Source organism: Peromyscus leucopus, chromosome 16_21 (assembly GCF_004664715.2).
Source record: "Peromyscus leucopus breed LL Stock chromosome 16_21, UCI_PerLeu_2.1, whole genome shotgun sequence".
In the NCBI taxonomy this organism is placed as follows: domain Eukaryota; kingdom Metazoa; phylum Chordata; class Mammalia; order Rodentia; family Cricetidae; genus Peromyscus; species Peromyscus leucopus.
Window position 1 is genome coordinate 19,595,900 of NC_051084.1, and position 24,847 is coordinate 19,620,746.

Genomic DNA, 24,847 nt, shown 5'->3' on the forward strand with positions numbered 1-24,847 from the left:
AGTACGGTGTGGAGGTTTGAGTGAAAATGACCCCCATAGGCCCATAGGTAGTGGTCCTATTGGGAGGTGTGGCCTTGTTGGAGCAGGTGTGGCCTTGTTGGAGGAAGTTTGTCACTGGGGGTGGACTTTGAGGTTTCAGATGCTCAAGTGAGGCCTAGGGTCACTCTCTCTTCCTGCTGCCGGCTGATCCAGATATAGACCTCTCAGATACCTCTCCAGCACCATGTCTGCCTGCCTGCCACCATGCTTCCTGTCATGCTGACAATGGACCAAACCTCAGAACTGTAAGCCAGCCTCAATTAAATGTTTCCTTTATAAGAGTTCCCGTGGTCATGGTGTCTCATCCCAGCAATAAAATCCTTACTAAGACACATAGGATTACACACTACCTATTGCCTCATAACATTTCTCAATATTACCTGTAAATTTACATTTTTTATTGTTTTGATGTTGAGTAAAATTTTGTTATAAAGTATACTACTGAAAGTACAGTGAATCTGAGTATACAGGTGGCACCTCATGCCAGGCATGGGGTGCATACCTTTACTCTCAACACTCAAGAGGCAGAGGCAAGTGGCTCTCACTGAGTTTGAGGCCAGCCTGGTCTACTTCCCGAGTTTCAGGCCAGCCAGAGCTGCATAGTGAGACTCTGTCTCAAAAATAAAACAAAAACAAAAAGCACTCAAATGCACATAGGACATGCACTCAGGTTGAGACACAACCATCTGCAAAGACTTAATGTCCTCCAGCACTACTCAGGAATATCAGTGGAACCACATGTCATGGAGGAGGATGCCATCTGTAGCTGGAAGTTTTTCCAATCCCACAGCCATTCAGTCCCAGATAAACTCACAGAGGCTTATATCAATTACAAACTGTTTGGCCTATGATTCAGACTTATCATTAACTAGCTCTTACAACTTAATTCAACCTATTTCTATTAATCTATGTTTTGCCATGTGGCTTCATGGTGTTCTATTACATCTTGCTCCCCCAGCAGCACTCAGTGTCTCCCCTGACTCTGCCTTCTTCTCCTTGTCTCTCTGCTTGAATTCCTTGCCTGGCTCTATTCTGCATTGCAATAGGCCATAGCAACTTCTTTATTAACCATGGTAGCAACATATATTCACAGTGTAAAGGAGGACCATTTCACAGCACTTCTTCTCTTTTGTCTAATCAAAAAGGAAGGTTTTCATTTTAATATAGTAAAATTACATATAACAACAGTTATCAAGCAAGAATTATGATTACAATATTTAGTCTATTTGTAATTGTCAAAATTAAAATATTCTATCATTTATCTTTGTGAATCTAAAGTTTTATATCTAATTTACCTTTTATCATGATTAAGGAAAACTATAATTATAACTACCTAGTCTTCAGCTCCATCAAAAACCCTGGAAGGATATAATATTACCTAAGTAAATAGGAAGTGCATTATAAGCAACTTCCAAAATTCTAGAAATGACAGAGACATCTGGCTGCCTGGACAGTCAGTCACCCAAAGTTCCTCCGCAACATTGGGACATCCATCTTCAGCCTACAGGCCTACAGTCTCTGGCATACTTTTCAGTGAAGCAGGAAATTTGAAGGACTGTCTTGCCTATTGACAAAGTTCATCAGTTTTTTCTTCTGTGTCCTGCAGAGTGTCTGACAGTATCTTCTGTGAAGCAAGAACCTGAAGGACCATCTTGCCTTGTTCTGGCAAAGTTCAGTGGTCACTTTCCTATGGGTTCTGTATGTCCAGTTTATATAATGTACTGTCAAGCAGTCCAGGCAAAAGTGGTTTCTTGCCCAAATGGCTAACTTTTGCCACAAAGCAAACTCCATATGGAGGTTCTTTGATGGCCCTCATCTTCTCTGAAGTAGATTGGTGATCTTTGAAGTGTTCGAAGATTATCTATCTAAGTGAAATATATCTATGTATACATAGAAAACTTAACTAACATGACTATAAATTTGATTACCATAGATGACTAATTAATTTTTTTTTTTTTTCCGAAACAGGGTTTCTCTGTGTAGCTTTGCACCTTTCCTGGATCTCACTCTGTAGACCAGGCTGGCCTCGAACTCACAGAGATCCGCCTGGCTCTGCCTCCTGAGTGCTGGGATTAAAGGCATGCACCACCACCACCTGCATTTCTTAATGATACAGTACAATTTAAAATGAATTGCATAAACATAGTACCTTAAACAAGAGTAGAAATATACATACAGTATAACAAAATTAACTTTAAATTTGTATCAATAAACCAAAATCTGCCTGGTGGTGGTGGTGCACGCCTTTAATCCCAGCACTCGGGAGGCAGAGCCAGGCAGATCTCTGTGAGTTCCAGGCCAGCCTGGGCTACCAAGTGAGCTCCAGGGAAGGCGCAAAGCTACGCAGAGAAACCCTGTCTCAAAAAAAAAAAAAAACCAATAAATAAATAAATAAATAAAACCAAAATCCATACTAATGTAAAAATAGGTAAGATTAATAGTTGTTTTTTGGATTAAAGTAGATTCAGTCATTTCTATATCTATCTATATCATTTCTGTATCTTCCTTTCTTTTTAGAATGAAATCCCTGAATCTAATTTCCTTTGTTCAGCTTTTTTTTTCTGACCATAATCCATAGAAACTTGTAACCAACTCCCTTAAACAAATGACAAATATCCATAATTTATTTTTGGAAATGTGGGCTTAGTTCTCTAGACTACTTCCTGCTGATTGGGAGCACTGTTAATCTTATGGGGACTCTGAGAAAATTTAGGATTATGATCAAGTCCTGACTGGAGTAGTCTGTAAGGTTGGATCATCTCAGCCAGAAGCCCTGAAATCTTTCTGGATGCAGAACTCAGAGGAAATTACAACAGAGGTGCTCTGAAATGTTGGATCAAATGGGCCATTTATTCCCATTGGAGAATTGTTCAGGGGTTCTTCCTCAATCAAATCTGATTTTTCTTAATATGGAATGAATCCACAGCCTCTTATTTCCTGTAGAAATAAAAGCAGAACTTCTTTTCCAAAGCAACATATCCTTAGACCCAAATTTTGAAGTCACGATACCTTTAAAATATATATGTTGGTTTACTTTAGCAGCTTTTACAATCAAAAGTCTTTCTGCAGTTAGCTCATTAGCAGTCAAAAATTCAAAGAAAACAATAATATACATAATTGAGACTCTCTGTGTATTTTCCATCTTTACATGGCTTATTTCTTTTATATTACTTTTACTGTCTCTTTAAAGACTTTATTTTATATAACTGCCTATCCTTTTTTCCCCTCTCTCTTTCAAGCCTACATATATTTTTACACACACTGTAAACTGTTTAGAGGTTTCTTCCATCTGAATCTGTCCTATTGTGTATCTGTAATCCTTTTCTGACCAGGAGAGTTTTTCAACTGTTAAGCTGAGAGTCTAGGACCATATCTGTGGCTATGGCTGCTGGCTCTGCCCTGTTCAGTTTCCCAACATAGCTGAGGTACATTTACTGCCAGCTCTGGGAGCCATGCAGTGGGTCTATGCTTCCATCAAGCAGGGTGTAGCCCAGAAACTTTTTTTTTCATCTGCACTAGCAAAAGTTAAATCCACCATGCATGATTTTGGCATGATTATAGTTGCATCTGCATCTGTGTCCACTAAGCCTTCATTTATGGAAGTCTGCTAAAATATTCATTTTATGTTGTTTTTTTAAATTTTTGATCCATCTATCAAAGCTGTTCTGTTATGCAGTGCAGTATGTTTTTTTTTTTTTTTTTTTTTTTTTTTTTTTTTTTTACATTAGGCACTGGATTATTCAATTGTCCTGGGAGGTGTTTCCTCCACGGTGACTGAAAATTACTGGACCATGTTCAGTTTTGGGGCCTGTGCAAGGCCCCACAAGGCACTTCCCAATGGTAAATGGTTGCCTTGTATGTCTCTTGTTGATCTGCATTCATTGGTCCAATGTCAGATTTGCCACATCTTCTGCATAATCAAGAAGGTTGGGGTTTCCTCTTTGGGTCATTTTTAGAAGAAACATTGCTTTTAGGAGTGCCCTGTGTACAATTTTTTCTAATATGGCCTGGTTTACCACAGTTAAAACATTTGGCACTTTGATGCCTCTTTATACCTTTGGAAATCACCTCTCCTATCCAAGCCTTATCACCATAGTTAAGAGACTCAACATTGATTGTGTGTTGGATTCATTTTTCTATGGGTACTGATCTGATCTTTAAAGATGTATCTATTTGCATTCTATATTAGCATTTTCAAAAGTCAAAGATTGAATTAGTATTCATCTAACTTCTTGATCTGATATTGCCTTGTTTGCAATTTTGGTCAATCTTTGTAAAAAATCAGTTCTTTTGACCTCTGTATGACCTTGGTATATAGCTCAGTTGGTTTCCCAATTGATTGTGCATCTGTATCAGCAAAGCAGCCCTTACCAAGAATTTGATCTTGGGAGATCTGAAAACCTCTAATCTTACCTTGCTGCTCAAGGGCCTTAGCTTCTTTCTATCAGCTTTTTCATTGTAATTGCAGGCTATAATCTAATACTACTGATATTAACTGATTCCAGTCATTTGGTGTGATCTTATTTCTAGAAGACCACATATTTAACATCTGTTTCACATATGTTGAATGTATACCATAGGTAACTATAGCTTCCTCGATGTTCTTTAAATCTCTCATAAATATAGGCTCCCATTTTATTCTACATATTCTTCAGGATATTTATCAGTTGCTGGCTTTTCATAAACAGTAACAGGATATATGGCAAGACTTGTGACTTTTGGTAAGCCATCTCTAACTCTGTAAGGCACTGGGAATGTTATAAACCCTCTAACCTCTTCCTTCTGAGTGTTAACACTTTTATTATCAGTTCTAACAGAGTACTGTAAAGCTTGAAATCGATTAACCACAGCTTTTTCTAAATTCTGTACCTCCTGTACTAAAAATGATTGCAGTGACTTCATGGAATCAAAAAAAATTTTGTTTATCACAAATATATGATTCCAAAGATTTTATTCTATTGATTAATGATGACCATTCCTCCTTTGAAATTATCTATATGGTATTAAGAATGCCTTGCAGACTTAACGTTTTATCCAATAATTTTTCACATTTATTTTCAATAGAATTAAATCCGGTTATTCATATAGTATTAATGGTTTAAAGTTCATGTGGTAAATTAGCAGATTCCAAAGAATAAATCCTTTGATTTAAGTTCTTATTACCATTTTGCAAAGTCTGTATCAGTCCTATTAATGTCTCATATTTGGTGCTGTTATTAAACCAGTTTTTTTTAATGATATGATATGAATTACTATGCTAATCACCATTATGGCAAAAATTGTATACATCCCAGGAAGGTTGTATATGTCTTGTAAAATTTCATTCATAGTATAAACAAAGAAGTTTTAAAATTTCTGAATGGTTATATTATCTGCCATGATCTAAGAAATACTTAAAATTTGCAAAGGAAAGAAAAGAAATTTATTAATCAGTTTAAGTGTAAAATTATCAAGTAATTAACCTCAGATAATATCCTTGAGAGATGGTGCTAAATGTCCTAGGTGTGCCAAGTGTCCTAAGTTCTTATTGAACAGGTAGGGAGAATGGCTGGTTTGTGTGATGATTTTTGGATGTAGTAGTGGTATTTGGCAAGCAGGTTGCAAGTGTGGCACCAAAGCAGGTCTGGTTTGTGCCATAATTTTTGGGTGTAGTAACAATATTTGGCCAGCAGGTGTCACAGGTGTAGTGCCAAGACAGGTCCTGAAGCACTATACTTTCTGGCTCAAGTTCTAAAGTTGTTTGACCTGTGAGCTTAAGCAACCACACCCGAGAGATTTGAAAGAAAGGAGGAGCCTGTTAACACTCCCACATGCAGCATGGTCCTTGGCGGGCAAGCGGAATGTACCAGTGACTCCCACAGCGGTCTCACAGCAGCCACTGGAGCCCGCTCAGAGCAGGCAAGGGCCAGCAGGAGGAATGCTGCTGATGTGCTCAGACTGCAGAGCAGGTGTGCTTTGCTGAGGGATCAGAGCAGCTAGTATCAGGTAGAAGGCTGTGATCTGATCTGGCTGCTACAGCCACAGAACTAGAAAGTCTCTTAGCATAGACATCTTTCTCTCTGACACAATGCTCTATCTGCTGCTGAACATGTGTGCTTCTGGCAGTGGTTACAAGAACCACTGCCACATGTGCCGCCTGGCCACATGAGCTGCCTGGCCTAAGGGTCTCTGCATGGCTGCTGTATGCAGGTGGTCACCTGAGCAGGGGTCAAGCAGCTCCTGGGGGAGGGGTTTGAGCTGTGCTGCAGGCTCTGCAGGGCAGAGAAACTCACCAGCAGCCGCCCACTGGTATTAGTGTTTGGTCATGCAAGGAGCATGTAGGGGCTCATGGGGCTCAGATTCAGGTGGTTGAGTACCCGATAATGTGAGAAATCCATGAGAGTCTGTTTAAGAAGTATTAGGGAATTTATTAGGATATAAATTGAGGAAATACACTCATGAATACAGAACGGAGTAAACAGCTGAAGTCATCCTCTGTTCTGACTGGGAGTGAATCCATCTGGCAGTGAATCCACCTGGCAGTCTGATCACACCAGGAAGCAGAAAACTTTTCTTTTTAAGAGTAATATACAATAGCAAGAAGCACCACTTTCTTTGGACAATATAGCCAAAGGTCATGGGCAGAGCAAATACCACTACACCTATGCAACATCCCTCCTAATTGTAACATTCTTCCTGAATTTGCAGCATCCTTTCTGCCAGTGTGCCATCCTTCCTGTCTGTGCAAGATATTTCCTACCTATGCAACATCCTTTCTAGCTGCGCAACATCCTTCCTGCCCCTGCAACATCCTTCTGCCTATACAACATCGTCCCTAGCTGTGCAAAATCCTTCATACCTGTGCAGCATTCTTCCTACCTGTGCACCATCTTTCCTGCCTATTGAACATTCCTCCAGCCTGTGCAACATTCTTCCTGCCTGTGCAACATCTTTCCTGCCCATGTAGCATGCTTCCTGCCTGTGCAACATTCTTCCTGCCTGTGCAATATCCTTCCTGCTTGTGCAACATCTTTCCTGCCTGTGCTACATCCTTCCTACCTATGCAACATCCTTTATAGCTATGCAACATCCTTCCTGCCCCTACAATATCCTTCTGCCTATACAACATCGTCCCTAGCTGTGCAAAATCCTTCATACCTGTGCAACATTCTTCCTACCTGTGCACCATCTTTCCTGCCTATTGAACATCCCTCCAGCCTGTGCAACATCCTTCCTGCCTGTGCAACATCCCTCCAGCCTGTGCAACATCCTTCCTGCCTGTGCAACATCCCTTCAGCCTGTGCAACATTTATCCTGCCTGTGCAACATCTTTCCTGCCTATGCAACATCCTTCCTGCCCCTACAACAACCTTCCTGCCTAAACAACATTGCCCCTACCTGTGAAACATCCTTCATACATGTGCAACATCCTTCCTACTTGTACAACATCCTTCCTGCCCATGCAGCATCCTTCCTGCCTGTGCAATTCCTTCCTTCTTGAGCAACATCCTTCCTTCTTGAGCAACATCCCTCTGGCCTTTGCAACATCCTTCCTGCCTGTGCAACATCTTCCCTGCCTTTGAAGCATTCTTCCTACCTATGCAACATCCTTCTCACCTTTGTAAAATTCTTCCTGCCATTGCAACATCGTCTCTACCTGTGCAACATCTTTCATACCTGTGCAATATCCTTCCAACTTGTGCAACATCCTACCTGCCTGTGCAGAATCCTATCTACCCATGCAACATCCTACTTGCCTGTGTGACAACCTTTCTCCCCAAGCAACATCTTTCCTGCCTTTTCAACATCCTTCCTGACTGTGAAACATCCTTCCTGCCCATGCAACATCCTTTCTACCTGTTCAACATCCTTCATGTTTATGCAACACTCTTTTTGCTTGTGCCCTTGAAACATCCTTCCTACCCTTACGACATCATCCCTACCTGTGCAACATCCTTAATACCTGTGCAACATCCTTCACCTGTACAACTTCCTTACTGCCTAAGCAACATCATTCCTGCCCGGGCAGCATCCTTCCTGCCTGTGTGATATCCTTCCTTCCCAAGCATCAATCTTCCTGCCAGTGCAACACCCATCCTGCCAGTGCAATATCCTTCTTGCCTGTGTGGCATCCTTCCTGACTGTGTGCTGTGGGATATCTTTCTGTATGCTGTGGGATATCTTTCTGTATGCTATGAATATATGGCTTCCACTGGATAATAAATAAGGCTGTTTTGGCTTATGGCAAAAAAGCTTACAGCCAGGCGGGAAATCCAAGAAGAAATAGAGAAGGGTGGAGTTGGCAGAGATGCCAGCTGCTGCCAAAGGAGCAACAAGATGCTATTAGACTGGTAATGCCACAGCCACATGGCAACATATAGATTAATAGGGATGGTTAGTTTAAGATGAGCTAGCTAGCGAAAAGCTGAAGCCATAGGCCGTATAGTTTGCAATTAATATAAGCCTCTGAGAGATTACTTTATAAATGGCTGTAGGATTGTGGGTGGGAGAGATTCATCCAGATTGTTGGGCAAGGCAGGACTGGAGAAACTTCCATCTACACCTGTGCAACATCCTTCCTGTCTGTGCAACATCTGTCCTTCCTGGTCAACATCATACCTGCTGATATAACATTGTTCCTACCTGTGCAATATCTTTCCTACCTGTGCAACATCCTTTTTTGCCTATGCAACATCCTTTCTACCTCTGCAACATCCTTCCAACCTGTGCAGCATCCTTTGTGCCTGTGGAGACTCCTTCATAACCCTACAGTATCCTTCTTGCCTATGCAACATCCTTCCTGCCTGTGCATCTTTCTTAGATGTGCAACATCCTTCCTGCCCAGGCAACAGGCTTCTGACCTGTTGAACATCATTCCTGCTTGTGTAACATCCTTCCTGCCCATGCAACATTCTTCCAGCCTGTGCAGCATCCTTCCTGCCATCCATGCAACATCCTTCTTGCTGTGCAACCTTCTTCCAGCGAATGTGACATCCTTCCTGCCCATGCAACTTTCTTCTTGCCTCTGAAACATACGTCATGATCCTGCAACATCCTTTCTAAATATACAACATCACCACTACCTGTGAAACACCCTTTCTGCCTATGCAACATCCTTCCTGGCTGTGCAACATCCTTCCTGTCTGTTCATCATCCTTCTGCCCACAAAACATTCTTCCAGCCTGTGGAGACTCCCTCCCATCCCTGCATCATCCTTCCTGGCTACGCAACATCCTTTCTGCCTGTGAAACATACTTCAAGTCTGTGCAACATCCTTCCTGCCTATACAACATCGTCCCCACTTGTGCAACATCCCTCCTACCTGTGCAACATCCTTCATGACTATGTAACAGCTTTTCTAGCTGCACAACATCCTTCCTGTCCCAGCAACATCCTTCATACCTGTGAAACACCTTTCCTGCCTGCTTAACATTCTTCTTGCCCATTTAGCATCCTTCCTGACTGTGCGACATCCTTCCTGCCTTTACAATATCTTTCCTGTCTGTGCAGCATGCTTCCTGCCTATGCAACATTCTTTCTACCTGTGCAACATCCTTGCTACCTGTGCAGCATCTTTCCTAATTATACAACATTCTTCCTGCCCATGCAGCATCCTTTCTGTCTATGCAACATCCTTCCTGCCTATGAAACATCCTTCCCAACTGTGCAACATCTTCCCTGCCCCTGCAAAATCTTTCCTGCCTATAAAACATTGCCCCTACCTGTGCAACATCTTTCATACTTGTGCAACATTCTTCCTACCTGTGCACCATCTTTTCTGCCTTTTGAACATCCTTCCTGCCTGTGCAACATTCTTCCTGCCTGTGTAACATCTTTCCTTGCCTTGCAACATCCTTCATGCCTCTGCAATATCCTTTCTGCATATACAACATTGTTCGTACCTGTGCCACATCTTTCATACCTGTGAAACATCCTCCATACCTGAGCAACATCCCTTTTCTTTTTTGGGGTGGGGATGGGACAGGGTTTCTCTGTGTAGTTTTAGTGCCTGTCTTGGATATCACTCTGTAGACCAAGCTGTTCTCAAACTCACAGAGATCCACCTGGTTCTGCCTCCTGAGTGCTGGGATTAAAGGCGTGTGCCACCACTGCCCAGATGCAATGATCTTTTGACCTGTGCAACATCTTCCTGACCATCCAGCATCCTTCCTGCCCGTGCAACATCCTTCCTACCTGTGCAAAATCCTTCCTGCCATGCAACATCCATTCTGCCTGTGCAACATCCTTCCTGCCTGAGAAGCATCTTTCTTCCTGTGCAAAATCCTTCCTGCCTGTGCAACATCCTTTAAACCTGTGCAACATCCTTCCTGCATGTGGAGACTCTTTCCTACCCCTGTAGCATCCTTCCTGCCTTTGCAACATCCTTCTTGTCTTTATAACATTCTTCCTGCCTGTGCACCATCCTTTTTTCCTGTGCAACATCCTTTCTGCCCATGTAACATTCTTCCTGCCAGTGCAGCATCCTTCCTGCCTGTGTGACAAACTTCCTGCCTGTTCGACAGCCTTCCTGTGCAACGTTCTTCTTGCCTGTGCAACATCCTTCCTACCTGTGCAACATCCTTCCTGCCTATGCAACATCCTTCCTGCTTGTGCAACATTCTTCCTGCCCATGAAGAATCCTTCCTTCCTGTGCAGCATCTTTCCTGCCCGTGAAACATCCTTCCTGCCTGTGTAACATCCTTCCTGCCAGTACAGCATCCTTCCTGCCTGTACAACATCATTTCTGCCACTGCAGCATCCTTCCTGCCTGTGAAATATCCTTTCTGCCCATGTAACATCCTTCCTGCACATTAAGCATCTTTCCTGTATGTCCAATCTCTTTCCTGCCAGTGCAGCATCCTTTCTATCCATGCAACATTCTTCCTGTCTGTGCAGTATTCTTCCTGCCTATGTAGCCTCCTTTCTGCCAGTGCAGCATCCTTCCTGCCCATGTAGCTTCCTCCTGCCCATGCAACATCCCTCCTGCCAGCCATGTTGAATCATGCCTAGTTCCTCACATGCTACATGCCATATCTTTTCTTCATGTTTTCTTCTGCTCAAAGAATTAGTGAAGCCATTAAAAGCTTTTGTACTTTTAATTTCAACAGTAACTATTTGCTCAATTGATTTGCTTACACATTACATGTGTTCACATGTATATACAAGCATTACCATATGTATACATGCATTATTTAGAGGTTTATTTCTTTGTGTATCTTTGTTGTCATCTTATTTTATCTATTAATTTACATATGTACCCACAATTCCCTATTTTCTTCACTATGTATTTTTTGCTGATGGCTTACTGATGGACAATTTTTTACCTTCTCAAAACCAGTCTTTACTATTCCTGTTATACCAGGACACTGGTAGAAAAATCTGGGTTATTTTTTGGCATTGTTTGTAGGAACAACATCAATTTTGTGTTCTGGCTTTTTAAAAAATTTTATTTAAACAATATTAATAGTGGAATTTTATTGAAACAATACAAACAGTAGTATTAACATACCTTAATCATACAGTTAAGTTAATTTTTACAAGGCATGTTCTCCTATGGTGTGCAGCCCAATCAACACTTATAACACTCCCTGCCCCCAACCCCAGAAGATCTTCATACTGCTTTTTTGTCAATGTTCCTGAGGACAGACCTTCAACTGCTGTCATTTTAGGTTCGTTTTAACCCACATATAACATAATAGAAATAGATGCATTTTTCTTTTACATAAGGCTTGTAATCCATCCATACTGGTTATTTTTATTACCTTCCAGGTATGTCATACTCTGTTGACTCAGCCACTTGCTGAGAATTGTTTAGTTCTTCTCTGTTTTCTTGGTGGGCTCTTTAGAGTGTTGCTGCTGTGATTCACATCTCTAAGAAAGGTCCTAATAGTCTGCTCTCCTTTTTCTTTATGGCCAATTGTAATCCCTTCTCTTAATGTGGTTCAGACTAAGGGATTTTTTTTCCAAAGGTAAGTATCTTAAGACACCACAAACAATACTGCAACAATAGTCTTTATATATAGATCCCCATGGATGGTTGTTTTCATAGAGGAGACAGACATATTTGAATCATTGGGGCAAGGTTGCCTGGGGGCCCAGCCTCTGCTACAGTGTGTCTGAGAAGCAGGGCATGAAGTCAAAGGCAATTACCTCATGGGTTTAGTGACCAGTGACTCCCTTCTTCTTGTCTTTGTCTCCCTTTAGGAATGAGTGTCTATCCTATGCCTACCCCACCAGTGTGCTCTGGAAGTAGCATGTCTGGTTTCCCAGGATGACAGCAGGGGTGTTCTAGAATGGATTATGCCTTGAGTCTCATTCATATCTGATTTACAAGAGTTTTTTGACTCCTGAGTTTTTCTGCAAACATATTAATACCTTTGGTGTCACAATAATGAAATGGATATAATTTGAAGATAAGGTGTTGAAGAGAATTCTATAGTTGAATAGATCCTCCAGAGTTCATATGTTGAAATCCAATTCCTAACATCAATGTGGAGGAGGGACCTCTAGGGAGTGACCAATTCATGAGGGTTCTTCCCTCAGGAATTAATTAGTGTTGTTACAGGAGTAGATTCCCCATAAAAAGACAAATGTGCCCCCCCTTCTCTTTCTATCACATATTCTCTTGACCACCCACCTTCTACCACAGAATGATGTAGCAAAAATGTCCTCTCCAGATTCTGGCTCTTAAATAGTGTCCTTCCATATCTGGAGAACTAAAAAAAACAAACAATAAAAAACCAAAATAAAATCAGGAAATCAACAGTCCCCACTATTCATAATTCCTAATATTTCATATTTGTTACAGCAGCACAAAGATACTCTATAGCAGTGGTGTTTTTCCAGGGGCTCAGGGATGGGAAAGTTGATGGTCAAAGGTGCAAATGTTTGGCTATAAGGTGAATATGTTATGGAGGTCTAATAATGCACAGCACTGTGCCTATGAATAATAATGTACTGTGTATTTCAAATTTGCTGAGAGCAGATAAGTGTTTTCTCTGTGTATAATACAAAAAGGCAACTATGTTATGATGTGGATGTGCCAGTTGACTTGGTTCTGGTAATACTTCATAACTTACATATGAAATCATCACATTTTATTTCTTAAATCTATAAAATTTCACTTGATAATGATACTTCATAAAAGTAAAAAAAGGATTTTGGTCTCTTTGCCTACTTCACATACTTACATGAAGTCACTTTAGTAGTTTTGTAAATTATAAACTATTTACATGAAGGGACAACAAAAATTCAAATCTGACATAACCTTATTAGATAAAATTAGCAAATTGCTAATGTCCCCTTGTAAGATAACAAACTATAAAATGAAAGCACATAAAATGGTCCTTTGCTTAGCCAGTGTTGTTGTGACTGAGATAGAATTCAGGCAAAATAGCCATAGAAAAAAACTGCCACAGTCAGGAGGACAATGGCATTGACATTCACAACAGTCCTCCAGAAGGGCTCCTCTGATGTGTCTGTGAGTTTCTTCTTCAGGACTTCTTCTTCTTCTTTAGTCAGCTTGGGTCCTGTTTTTTGCAAACCACAGAATAAGTCATAAGTCTTCTTGAGACATCCACGAGGTTTCTCAGTTTGGTCTGGAACAAAGAAAGAAAAAATACTATCACCACAGGTGGGTAGAACATCTTACCAAAGTGTAGAGATGTCTGTAAACAGTGATTACAGTTTTTATAAGAGCCAGAAGAATCCTGAGAAAATATTTATAAATTTGATTATATAAAACCCGAAAAATATCCCCAAAATTAAATGTAAAATGTGGCAAAATGGGGGTAATATAGGGAGGGATTTGCATACAATACATAGAGGCTTTTTTTTGCCTCAATATACAATGGGTTTCTGAAATTTAAAAAAAAGAGAAAGGCAAGGCCATTTAGAGATCCATTTAAACATACTATAGAGTTGATAAACAACTTAAAGAAGAAAAATTATCTTAAGCTCACTTTAAAAATTAAAATTAAATTACAATACCAGTTGTTACAATTGGCAAACATTCCAATAATGTGCTTCATGAAAATATCCTAGGGAGTCTTTGTGACAATATTCTAGGAGCTGGTGGATGTAAAGAAAGCTGAGGCATCTCTTCTGCTATGGGAGTATGCTGTGGGATGTTCTGTATGGCAAATGTGTTGCTCTGATTGGTCAATAAATAAAACACTGATTGGCCAGTGGCTAGGCAGGAAGTATAGGCGGGACTAACAGAGAGGAGAAAAGAAAGAACAGGAAGGCAGAAGGAGTCACTGCCAGCCGCTGCCAGGACAAGCAGCATGTGAAGATGCCGGTAACCCACGAGCCACGTGGCAAGATATAGATTTATGGAAATGGATTAATTTAAGCTATAAGAACAGTTAGCAAGAAGCCTGCCACAGCCAGTTTGTAAGCAATATAAGTCTCTGTGTTTACTTGGTTGGGACTGAGTGCCTGTGGGACTGGCAGGTGACAAAGATTTGTCCTGACTGTGGGCAAGGCAGGAAAACTCTAGCTACAAGTGTACTGGCGTGAATACTAAGAAATGAGGTTGAGGCTAGATACTTAATCACAAGATATGAAGATGGAGAAGTTAGCAAGTAACTTAATGTCATCTCAGCACTTGGCAGGTAGTAAGTACCATGGATGGACAGAAAGATGCACATGTAGGTGAATGGATGCATAGATGTCATATCTAGCACATTACCTTCCTTATTGTGCCAGTGAGATTTGAATGTTTTAGTTTGTTATAAAAACAACAACTTCTTGAGAATTGGATGACTGCAGAAGCCAGATTAAGTGTAGATATCATCCCTCATCAAAGAAGCATGTCTCCACAGTATGTGAAGTCATAACAGAAAAGTACAACCTGACACAATGCAGAGGTCAAGCCAAGTTCCAGTGGATATATCTACATCACAGCTACTGCATCTATGACTCAGGAAACATCTTGGAAGAGGAGTCACAAAGATTGTAAGAGCCAGAACACCAGAAAACCTGCTATGAAACATACTTTCACAGAAATGAATCTGTCTTAGTTAGGGTTTCTATTGCTGTGATGAAACACCATGACCAAAAAGCAAGTTGGGGAGGAAAGGGTTTACATTTCATTATACTTCCAGGTAATAGCCCACCATTGAAGGAAGTCAAGACAGGAACTCAAGCAGAGAAGGGACCTGGAGGCAGGAGCTGATGCAGAGGTCCTGGAGGGGTGCTGCTTACTGGCTTGCTCTCTCTGGCTTGCTCAGCCTGCTTTCTTATAAAATCCAGGACCACCAGCTCAGGGATGGCACCACCCACCATAGGCTGGGTCCTCCCCAGTCAATCACTAATTAAGGAAATGCCTTAGAGCTGAATCTTATGGAAGCATTTTCTCAATCAAGGTTCCATCCTTTCAGATAACTCCAGCATGTATCAAGTTGACATAAAACTAGCCAGCACAGGCTTTATAAACAATGACAATATTAATAGACTTGTTAACATAGAAAGGGGGAAATTTTCTCCTAGGCAAACAAAACAAAACAAAACAAAAACAAACAAACAAAAACAACCAAAAACCTACAGGCAACTAATGACTGCCAAGAATGGGAGAATTAACTTCTCCTAGGCATGAGCCCTGTAACTGGTTATGCAACACAAAGCTGTCAGCCCTGAAACCATATACACACAAGAGACACAGAATCAGCAGGCTGTGTTTATGTAGTTGTGAATACACATACATATATGTAACAATATTAATTAAAGAATAAGAAGCTATAATTCTTGGGAGAAGTTAGAGGGAGGGGGGTTTGGAGGGGTAAGGATGAGCAAGAGTATGAGGGAAGTGATGTAATTATATTTTGATTAAAAATATACATAAAAATCCCCGCCGGGCGGTGGTGGCGCACGCCTTTAATCCCAGCACTCGAGAGGCAGAGGCAGGCAGATCTCTGTGAGTTCGAGGCCAGCCTGGTCTCCAACATGAGTTCCAGGAAAGGCACAAAGCTACACAGAGAAACCCTGTCTCGTAAAACTAACTAACTAACTAACTAACTAACTAACTAACTAACTAACTAAATAAATAAATAAATAAAAATCCCCAGTAAGCTACACCATGAAAACCAATGCATAAGTGAGACGTTACCCTCTTCAGTCTCATTATCAGCTCCTTCCTCCCCTTTATCTTCTGCATCTAAATCAATTCTTTCCTCCTCACTGTTCCGAAGAGTCCAGCACAGGCGATACAGCTGAGAGGAGACCACAGAGAGCATTAGCAAAAGGTGCATGTTTGCAAACACTGAACAATAGTTTCAGTTTTGTACAATTAAAAAAATCAGACTGCATAAAAAAGTATAATGGATTCTAATGAAAGGTGCTCCTGCCATATCACACTCTCCAAAACACATGAACCATTTAAAGTCATTTCTGTTTTTAATTATTTGGGAAGGAAACATTTAAAAATTCAAAATTTCTAAAACTCTTACTTTGGGCTTTTATACTTTCAGAAAAGTAGGACATTGACCTGGACTATTACACCTTGGCTTCACTCATTGTCCTTATTGTCTACGGTTAGTAGTAACTTCATTGTTATTTCATTGTCCTTATTGTCTGTCAATAGTAACTTCATGGTTATTCCATTGTCCTTACTGTTTAGCTGTGAAGAATAACTTCATTGTTATTGTCCTTCTGTTTTTCAATAATAACTTCATTGTCCTTATTGTTTAACTGTGAACAGTAACTTCATTGTTATTTCATTGTCTTTATTGTCTAATTATTAATAATAACTTCATTGTCGTTTTTCAGTCTAGCTAGAGATTGCTTTTTGCATTTATTTTTTTGTTGTTGTTGGTATTTGTTCTTGTTGTTGTTACATATGTTCTCATGTAGCCCAGGTTGAACTTGTACTTGCTATGCAGCTGAGGCTGTCCTTGAACTTCTGATCTTTCTGCCTCGACCTCCCAGGTGCTGGTGCACCATCATTCCTAGCTTACAGGAATGATGTAGCTCAACACATAATAATTATACATATTTATGTGGCAGAGAGCACTAATTTGACATATATATGCAACATGTGTTTATCAAATCAAGGAAATCATCATTTCCATTTCCTTCACATTCCTTTTGTGAGTGTGTTGAAAGCCTTCAATCCTCTTTCCTCCATTTCCTTATAAGCTACAGAACAGATTTCTGTGAAGTATCATCACCTCTCTGTTCTGTAGAATGCCAGGAGTTATTTCTCCAGCACAGTCTATGTTGGAAACTGTTATCTGACCTTCCTCCCTCCTGTTCCGCTTCCTATTCTGTGATGACTGGGGGCTGTCATTGTCACTCGACATATTGTAAGTTCTATTTCTACATCCATTCTATTTAGACAGCTATCTGTGTTCAGTTCTTGAATTTCAAATGTAATCACACATCCCTTTCCCAATCCACCTCTGAACATTGTCTGCTGTTACTTTAAACTTCTAAGTTTTATGAAATTTTGACCATCATTTGTCCATTATATGATCAAGGTTCTCTGCTTTGTGTATTGATTAAAACTTGAAAATATATGGACTATGTGTTGTCATGTAATTTTTTTTTTACCATATATGTAAGAAGTGTTGTTGGAGACAATGGATAAATAAGACACACACCAAAGTTATACTGAGGAAACTGGTCCAAATGTTGATGGATTTATAACCCATCATATTCTCAAAGTCACACTTTGCTTTAGTTTTTTCCAGGAATTTGACACAGCTCTGCTGAATTTTGCTATTGGCTTCTTACTTATAGCCAATACTTACTTACTTAGTTACTTACTTACTTCCATGCTTTCACCTCAGTACTGGGATGCCTTACCAAACCCCCAGAAGCTTAAGCCATCTTTTGTTATTAAATCCACCCTTTTCATTGTTCTTTTCTGAGACAGAGTTTCTCTGTGTCTCTAGTTTGTCAGAAACTCACTATTTAGATCAGGCTGGACTTGAACTCACAGAGACCCATCTGTCTCTGCCTCCCAAATGCTAGGATTAAGACATCATCATGCCCTCCTTTCATTAAAGCTATCTTCTTGAGACTTTTTGAATCCTGCCCTAATTTGGGCTACCACAGACTTGCCTCATCTTCTGTCACAGGATATATCATTATTGCGTTGCTAGGTGAGGCCCACAACATTTTACATGACTGACTATGAAATATCTGTTGCCACTTACGAACCTACTTTCAAAGGTCAACTCTTGTGGTATATACATAAAACAAAACATAAATTAAATAGTCTCACTGGAACTCTAGACAAAAATTTCATTTAAAAAATCAATAATAAATTATGATTATTTATGTTAGCAGAAAGGAATTCAATGTTGTATATTTGTTTGGAAACTATGACATGTTTCCTGGTGCTCATTCAGTCAATAGCCAATATTCAGTGTAAATATTTCATTATGAATTCTGGTGACATGTCATTGTTAAGTAATTTCACATCTAAGGCATCGAATTTCCCCTTCATACATCATCTGCTGTCCCTTCTTTAAAAATACAAACAAGTGTTGCTTCAAGATTGAGTGATGAACTGAATGGTATTGTAAAATAAAATAAAATAAAATTTAAAAAAAGAAAAAAAATACATAAAAGGTTATATAATGCATAAATATGGTAGTAATAAACAATATTAGTATGTAAATATATAATGTGGTATATGTAATAAATAGTACTAGTATACAAATGTAACATACAATATATAAATATAAAATAGAAATATATAATATACTAAGTATATTATATATAATAAATATAATATATGATATTATAGTATATTAGTATGAAAATATAATATGTAATATATGACAACCTCTTTCCACTACCTCCACTCCCCCCAAAAAGAAACAGTCTAGACTAGAAGCAATTGAAGGGAACTCTTAAAAATTGTGATAAATATGCTAAAGGTAGCTCTTCACAGTAAATGATTTCTGGAGGGGGTGGGGGTAAGGGTAAGGAAGACTCAGTTTTCTTTAAGGGGCTGGCCAATGGGAGTTTGACCATGCTCTAGTGGGTATATGAACAATACAAACTGGATTTATTAGTTTTTTCTTCTTCTTTTGTTTTGAGTGAGGTCACAAAGGTGTGGGGTGGACATGGAAAGACTGGGAAGTGAATGTGATCAGGGAGCATTATAAGAAATTTACAATAATCAATAAATATTGGTTAAAATATTTATAATATTTATAAAAATAAAATATAATTACAACTATATAACATACAATATATTTATAATATTAAAATATACTATGTAACATATATCTACATACTAATATTGTTTATTACATAAACTGCAAAATGATAAATATTGGATTGCCCCCACAGTGTCTGATACTGTCCCAGAGTTAATGGTGCTGAAATTTTCAGTTGCCTATCTGTATGTTTTTATCTACATGTAGACAAACACACACACACACACACACACACACACACACACACACACACACACTATTTAAATTATGTTACAGAAGTGATATTAGGTCCCATATTATTCTGTATGTATTTTTCCCACTGAACAACTTTATGGATATTCTCAAAGCAAGTAATAGAGTTGCCTTCAAACACCTACATATCATTTAGCACACTATTATTATAGTTATTTTCTTAGTGATGGCAATTGGAGTTGTACTTCAAATTTTCTAGTTTTCTATTCAATAACATTTACAGGGGAAACCATAATACATATATTTTTCCTACTTGTACAGGTATCTCTACACATGCTCCTGAAACCAAGATTAATGATCATAAATTGTGAGAATTAAAGGTTAATAAATAGTACCCAGTCACATTCATACTGACAAGCATCAATTTCCCACATTTACCAATAAGTCTGGATGCTGAAAACTTCCTAAACCTTCACCAACATTTTATATTAGTAGTGATAAGTATTTTTATCAACTTTAAAGACAAAGATGTACCCCATTGTTCTGTTTTGCCTTCTTTAAAATCACTGTTACTCTGCTTTTAGAAAACATATCAATATCAGACTTCATCATGGATCTTAGTTTCTGCTCAACCCCAGTGTTGTGGAATATTAATTTAAGATAGATTACACTCATTTATGCTGTACAATATTTGTTTAATGGTGCAAAGATGTGCTGCATTCTTTTATGTTGCATTTGTTTAACTCTGTGAAGCTCTGTTACTTGGCATGCCTAAAACACCTGATAGGTGCAATAAAAAGCTGAATGGCCAATAGCTAGGCAGGAGAGAGGATTAGGTAGGGCTGCCATGCAGAGAGAATAAATGGGAGGAGAAATCTAGGGAAGAAAAGAAATAGAAAAAGAAAAAGAGAAAAAAAGAGGAGAAGAGGATGCCAGGGGCTAGCCACCCAGCCATATAACCAGCAACATGGTAAGAAGGAAAGAAAGTTATATCAAATAGAAAAAAATAAAAGCCCAAAGGCAAAAGGTAGATGAGATAATTTAAATTAAGAAAAGCTGGCTAGAAATAAATCAAATTAAGGCTGGGCATTCCAGATCTGGGGAGTTAAGAGAATATGGTTCCTGGTTACCTCCCTCTGACCTGGCCTCAAGCTTTAGGCTTGGCTTTCACATTCCAAAAAGTGGACAGAGTCAACCACCAAAGCTGCAGCAGAGGTCCTAGCAGCACCAGTTAGTAGTTTTTTCCTCATGCAGCCAAAAACCAAAAACCAAAACACAAAACACAAACAAACAAACAAACAAAACCAAAACCATAGAGATACACAGTAAAGACAAATCCATATTGGGGGAAAAAACTCTAAACAGGTTACAGTGTGTTTAACAATGTATGTAGGCTTAAGAAAAAAAGAGAAAGAATATAGACCATCATAGAAAAACAATAAAGTCTTTAAAGAGAAAGTAGAGTAGTAAAAAATAATAAGCCACATAGAGATGGGAAATACACAGTGAGTCTGGATTCTGAATTTTTTGATTGCTGGTAAGCAAATGACAGCTGCTGACAGACATGAGACTGAAAGAGAAACTGCTGAAATAAATCAGCCTAGATATTTTAAGAATGCCTTAACTTTAAAATGGAACTCAAAAAATGCATTGCTTTTGAGAAAAGGTTTTGCTTTTATGTTCATGAGAAAAGAGAGGTTGTGGATTCCTTCAGGGTTGATATGAATCAGGTTTGATGGGGAAAGACTTCCTGAATCTCGACAGGTAATACCTATCAATGAAGGTTATAGCTGGTCTTCCTGGGACTTGGCCATTATCTCAATTTTCTCAGGGACCACTAAAGATTCCTTCACCCACAGACAACAATAAGCTGTCTAGAGAAGATGACACCCACATTATCAAGAGGTGGGATGGTGGTTGTTGTTTATTTGGTGGGTTATGGATGTTTGTTATCTTTCAGGGGAATATAGCAATATAGGATAAGAAGACAACTTTTAATCTCAGATATTTTGCATTGGCATGGATTTTGGTATGTTGACACAAATTAAAAGTTATTTTTGTTATACTATATATATGATCCTACTCATGTTTGATGTACTGTGCTTATGCAGCTCATTAAAAATGAAATGTATAATTAAAAATGAGGTTAGTAGTTAACATATAATAAACTTGTAGTCATATTAGGTATGTTTTCAAGGTTAAACAGGTTATCTCTATTTTAGATAGATTATTTTTAACACTTCAAATACATATAGAACATGGCATTTAAGATGTTTAACCTAAGCTTTTTCATGACAATGAGACACATCTCTTCCTGGCAGAACCAATTTACTTATTAGAAGGATGATAAGAAACTCCATATAGAGTTTGCTTTCAGTGTGGCAAGGACACAGGAAAAAGACTGTTGAACTTTGCCAAAACAAGGCAGACAGTCCTTCAAGATTCCTGTTTCACAGAAGAGTCTGCCAGATATTCTGTAGGACACAGAGGAAAGCATCTGAAGAACTTTGATAATACAAGGCAGGACAGTCCTTCAAATTTCCTGCTTCACTGAAACAAGCCTACTAGATATTCTAGGCCTGTAGGCTGAACATGGGTACCCCAACATTGCAGAGGAACTTTGGGTGACTGTTTAGGAAGCCAGATGTCTCTGTTATGAGGTAATACTACATCCTTCTGGGGTCTTTGATGGAGTTGAAGACTAAGTAGTAGTTATAGTTTTTCTAATTTACGATAGAAAGCAAATTAGGTATAAAACTTTGGAATCACTAAGATAAGATAGATAATGAAGTATTTCCTCTGAACTTGCTAAATACAAATGGACTGAATATTGTAAATGTAATTATTACTTGATGACTGTCTTTGTTGTATATAGTTTTACTGTGTTAAAGTTAAAACCTTTCATTTTTATTTAGACAAAAGGGGAAAATGTGGAATATTAGCTTAAGATATATTACATCATTTATGATGTGGAATCTTTGTTTAATGATGCAAAGATGTATTGCATTCTTTTATGCTGCATTTGTTTAACTCTGTGGAGCTGTGTTATTTGCCTGCCTAAACGTGATTGGTCTAATCAAGAACTGAATAGCCAATATCTAGGCAAGGGAAAGAATTAGGCAGTGCTGGCAGGCAGAAAGAATAAATAATAGAAATCTAGAGAAGAAAGGATCGAGAAAAGGAGAAGGATGCCTGAGGCTAGCTACCCAGCAACACAGCCAGCCATGGAGTAAAAAGGAAATAAAGGTATATAAGAATAGCGAAAGATAAAAGCCCAGAGACAATGGGTAGATGGGATAATTTAAATTAAGAAAAGCTAGAAACAAGCTAGATAAGGCTGCATATTCATAAGTAAGAATAAGTCTCTGAGTACTTATTTAGGGGCTGGGTGGCAGAACCCCAAAGAGCAAAAAATAAAAAACCAGCTGCAACCTAGAGAGGTGTAAGATCTCTTGTAAGATCATCCTCTGTATATTGGGCAATAGAGATTCTTCCCTTCCCAGTGTCTATAACAATGGCATAGAATTACTCTCTAGCTGTATCATGAAGCTTTTGAAATGGTATGCTCATTGTTTTTTATTGTTTATGTGTGATATGTGTTTGTGGGTGCATTCACAGGCATGTACGGCAGTTAGAGGATAATTTTGTGGAGTCAGTGCCCTCCTTCAGCCATTATGTGGGTTCCAGGGATTGAACTCAGTTTGTTCCTGGGCTTGCTCAGAAAGCCCTTTTAACTGTGGACTTTCTACCCATTTCTTAGCCTCTTAGCAATATACTGTTGCTTCATACATACTTAATCAAATTGTTCAGTTGAATAACTGATTGGTTATCATTTAGGTTCCTCCTAAATCTAACAGTTCAACAATCCCATTAGCCTGGCATTAGCTGAAGTTGCCATTATGCAAATTATGAAAGCAAAGAACTACTAGTTTGTGCATTACTCACATGTACATCAGGAATGGGTTTTGTTAACAAAGAAACTCCCAGGATAACCAACGCAGACACGAAAAAGAGAATGATGGCATAATATAGGTAGTGCACTCCACAGATGATCTTGGGACAGTTAGTGGTGACCAGGCAACTCCCTGTCCCATAAGAAAACTCTGCAATCATACGGATAAGGCCCATCACAAGTCCAACCATCAGACCCCAGAATGCACCCTGTTAAAAACAAAACAAGAACACAACCAAGAGTGCTTAGAAAATATGAGACACTCATTCAGGTAAGTCATAATTAATTACTACAATTTTATTAGGTAAGGACCAACAAACTGGGATAATTGCAAATACAAGCTATCAGTGAAAGTTGTCCTCTGTGGTCATGAAATACCATCACACTGTCGACTGTCCAACCATAGGACTCTACTGCCCACACTGACCCAAAATGAAAAATTTCCTGATATGTCTTTTATATATAGAATAAAAGCTTGTGCTTTATTTTGGAGAACAAATGGAATTATAATATTCGTGCTACACAATTTGAAAAGCTAAGAAATCACTAGACACTAAGTGTTATGAATCTGTCACTTGCCTGAAAATCACATAATGTAGTAAACAGCTAGAAACACAGAAGGGATTAGACATACAAGTAAAAAGATCAACTATTCCCATCACAATAACAATGAACATGTTTTAATATTTTACTAGCTTTTAAAAAGTATTTGCTATATTATCTCATTTGCTCCTCATAGCACCTCCTATAAAGTAGTCACTATTATCATCTTCATTGGACAGAGTGGAGTTATTTGCTTCACATCAGTATATTAGTGTCCTGATGGGACACTGACAGTTCATCTCCTAAACTCATGCTCCTCAGCACTGTACCATGCACTTGATGTTTTATAAATGATGTAAAGACTGTATGTACTATGAATGGAGAGAACACGTGTCAAATCACACTTTAGGAACAACCAGACATTTCAGTGACCACAGTAGAAATTGAAACAGGCCTTGGGTATACACATGGAAGAGCAAGAATGCATCTTGTGACACCAGGGAGAGAAACAAATTTTTTTTATACTCAGGGAAAATCCCATTTTTCACTTACTTGTTCATTGACCCTTTTACAGAAGATGCCAAGCAGGAAGACAGCTGCAATAGGAGGCCCAAGGTAGCTAGAAATTGATTCTGTATAGTGGATCAGTTGTCCACCTTGAGATACTTCTACTATTGGGACCCACAAGATGCTGGTGACAATTAATACAGTGACAAACAGCCTATAAAAAATAATCCAGACATTAAACAAGAGCACCATATTTGTTGATTTTTAAAAATGTATCCTTGTGCCATTCATTCATTCATTTTCAAAACACAACTAAGTTTCTTGACCTGATATGAACTTATGCTGTGCTAATTATCTGTTAGTTCAATGTCAACAATATTTATCTATACCTGTCATAAAGGCTTCTTCTAAGATTAATGCTTCCTAATAAGTCAAATGTCAGATGTTGTTTAATCATTCTTTA

General features: G+C 38.9%; 1 protein-coding gene across 1 annotated transcript in view; it reads right to left on the reverse strand.

Annotated features, from left to right (window-relative positions):
• Positions 1 to 11,470: 11,470 nt before the first annotated feature.
• Positions 11,471 to 24,847, reverse strand: part of LOC114696456 (solute carrier family 5 member 4A) — a 48,473-nt gene continuing 35,096 nt past the window's right edge. Inside the window, exons 12-15 of the mRNA XM_028874155.2 lie at positions 24,430 to 24,598; positions 23,328 to 23,543; positions 16,127 to 16,229; positions 11,471 to 13,616 (exon numbers count right to left, since the gene is read on the reverse strand). Of these exons, the coding sequence (XP_028729988.1) occupies positions 13,402 to 13,616; positions 16,127 to 16,229; positions 23,328 to 23,543; positions 24,430 to 24,598 (703 nt within the window). The 3' untranslated portion in view covers positions 11,471 to 13,401. The remainder of the gene's footprint in view (positions 13,617 to 16,126; positions 16,230 to 23,327; positions 23,544 to 24,429; positions 24,599 to 24,847) is intronic.